Source organism: Malus sylvestris, mitochondrion (assembly GCF_916048215.2).
Source record: "Malus sylvestris mitochondrion, complete genome".
NCBI classification, from domain to species: domain Eukaryota; kingdom Viridiplantae; phylum Streptophyta; class Magnoliopsida; order Rosales; family Rosaceae; genus Malus; species Malus sylvestris.
The window spans coordinates 34,024-36,823 of record NC_065226.1 but is presented as its reverse complement, the minus strand read 5'-3'; the positions used below and the strand labels follow the sequence as shown (position 1 = coordinate 36,823).

The window sequence follows — 2,800 nt, the reverse complement described above, 5'->3', positions numbered from 1 at the left end:
TCTTCTCTTACCCTTTTTTTGGAAAGGAATGCTGCTATAAAGGAGGCGGAATTACAGTTCAGTTAAAGTATAATGGCAGGATAGCCGCCGCTAACTAAATTCACACAATTTTCGTATAGAAACAACAGCACCAGTACGGCTTTTAGAGGGCCCTCTCCTCTCTTCTATTACTTGTTTGAGTTCCCCCGTCTCCCATCCTCTTTTCAAGTCCCACTCTTTTCCCGGTTAACAACGGCGGACCCTCTTAGTTATGTTAAATAGAGTCCCATCTAAGGGAACAGAACTTTTTAGTATCAAAAAGTCACATGGCAACCTATGCCCGAATCACATTCTTTTTTATTTAAGTTATCTTCTTTTATAGTCTTTTCTTTATTGGCTTCATCCCGTCCGTCCCATTACATCTAGTGCGTGTCATACTTTTTGGGTATAAGCCCTTAGCGCAAGCACTAAGCAAGTAAACTACCTTTTTCGCTAAACCAACAAGGCATTCCATTGAATGAAGCCCACTTCCCTCCTAGAATAGAAAGCCGCTTTCGGGGGAGAACTCTTGCTCACAGGCTCCCTGAAACCAAGAGACGAGACAGAAGATGCATAAGATGCAGAGGATACTATGGATTCAGAGTGAGCCTCTATCCTAGAGAAGAGAGCACCTTCAACCGACAAAGCACTTATTTCCCGCTCTTCCTGCTTGGCCAAGATGTGTTAAACGGAGCCTTCTTTAAAAATTTCTCTAAAGGTGGATAATGGGACTACAGGTCTGCTGCTTTGACTTTTTCTTTTTAGGAGAATCAAAAAATGTCGGCGAAAAGTAAAAGGCGGAGAATCCCTCGAAAAAAAGGCGGCAAATCGCGCAGAAGCTCTTTATTACTTTTTGCTGCGCTTGAACTGCAAGAAGAATCCAGGGATATTGTGTACCTAAATTCCACTTAAGGACCAAGACAAGCGGAGCCCAGATCCTGTTGAGGCAGAGTAAGAGGTAGTTTAATTGCTCGACCATAGGGAGACGTAGTAAAATTGCTTACTTAGTGCTTGCACTAAGGAATGATTCGCGATTCCCAGATAGCAATAGCAATGCGGCTAAAGCGATGCTAAGCGCACAGACAGAGAAAAAAAGGGATTGATTTCGAACGGGATTCCCCAATTGCAATGGATTCGCGAGCAGAGCCAAGGAACTGATGTGTAGCATCGGGGCCGCGGGATCAAGCTTCGGGCTAGCTTAAGAGTGGTCGAGCTTGTTCTCACCCTATGAGAGAAGGATCGGGATTAGCTCATTCACTCCTAAACTCATTCAGCGTCTGGGGACGGATAAGAATTACAGAGGGGCGAGATACTTTCTATACTGGTTGTCGAAAAAAGAAGGAAAATCCTATCCCTGTAGGAGTGCTTGAAAGGATATTACTATGTGGTTGTCAAGCTCGTATCTCAGAGTAGAGGGTAACGAAGTCGCTCGACTGAAAGGAGAGGGTAACGAGACGGAAGATGTGATAGTTCGGGGTGTCAACTAGAGCAAGCTATCCCGCATGGAACGAGAAACTCACGCCCAGTAGAGCTATATGCGTTCAGAGCTGCGGCTTGCATAGAGCCGGTCTCCCATGAGCGTAAGATCCTATCGTCTATAGACATGACTCCACTTTAGAGGAAATAACATAGGGACAGACAAGCTCTTAGGGTAGGGTTAAAACTACTGAAATAGCCTGATCGTTATGTCTAAACTTCTTCCAGATTGAATGAGTTAATGAGATAATCCTTCTATGTCTCACACGGCAGATAACTCAGTTAGATAAAGGTAGTTTACTTGCTTAGTGCGAAACCCTGCCTGTCTCATGATAGAACGAATTGGGCAACCTTAGCAGCTTCTTCTTGTTTAGCGAGGAAAGCCTGTTACGAGTAAGTGGAGGGGCGCAGAAATAGCTAGAACTGAATGCGGAAAGTATGGGAAAACATCTCGTAATGTATTTAACCAGAAAATAGATTATGCTCCTGCGAAAGTATCTACTCGTTACGGAATCTTAGGTGTCAAAGTGTGGATTTCATATAAAAAAAAAAGGGACGTGCTATATCCGAAACGGACGAAATATAGTAAATATCGTAAAGGCAGATGTAGTAAGGGTTGCAAACCGGACGGTACACAACTTGGTTTTGGGAGATATGGCACTAAAAGTTGTAGAGCTGGTCGTCTTTCATATCGAGCCATTGAAGCAGCGCGTCGGGCTACAATCGGACAATTCCATCGTGCTATGAGCCGAAGAAATAGTAAGATATGGGTAAGAGTTCTCGCAGATCTCCCTATTACCGGGAAACCTACAGAAGTAAGAATGGGAAGGGGAAAAGGAAATCCTACGGGTTGGATCGCTCGTGTGTCCACGGGACAAATCCCATTTGAAATGGATGGTGTGAGTTTGTCAAATGCTCGACAAGCCGCTACATTAGCGGCGCATAAACCATGTTCGTCAACCAAGTTTGTTCAGTGGTCGTAACGTAATTGGTTAGCGGGGAAAACCGGGCCGGGATTCAAAAGAATTAGGCGAAGTGTTTGTTCCTGAACGACGGAAGTGGAAAGACACTAAGGGAGAGGGATATATTCCTTGATTTTAGTAATCGCCGAGATTGTACGACGAACCCTTTTGTTCCAGGTGTACGACCCTGATACGTTACGGTTTTGATCCGCCGGCCCGGTTTATAAAGTGATAGTAGTAAGAATAAATAAGAAAGATAAAAGCTCAGATTCAGGAAAGGAGGCTTTATGGGAGAAAGGAAGAAAAGTATGTATGTATCTGGGGGGGTGGGGGTGGAAGGAATT

General features: G+C 44.3%; 1 protein-coding gene across 1 annotated transcript; it reads left to right on the top strand.

Moving 5' to 3' along the window:
• The first annotated feature begins 2,069 nt into the window (after positions 1-2,069).
• Positions 2,070-2,477, top strand: rpl16 (ribosomal protein L16). The gene is given in 1 exon segment: positions 2,070-2,477. A coding segment is annotated over 1 exon segment (408 nt).
• The last annotated feature ends 323 nt before the right edge of the window (positions 2,478-2,800 follow it).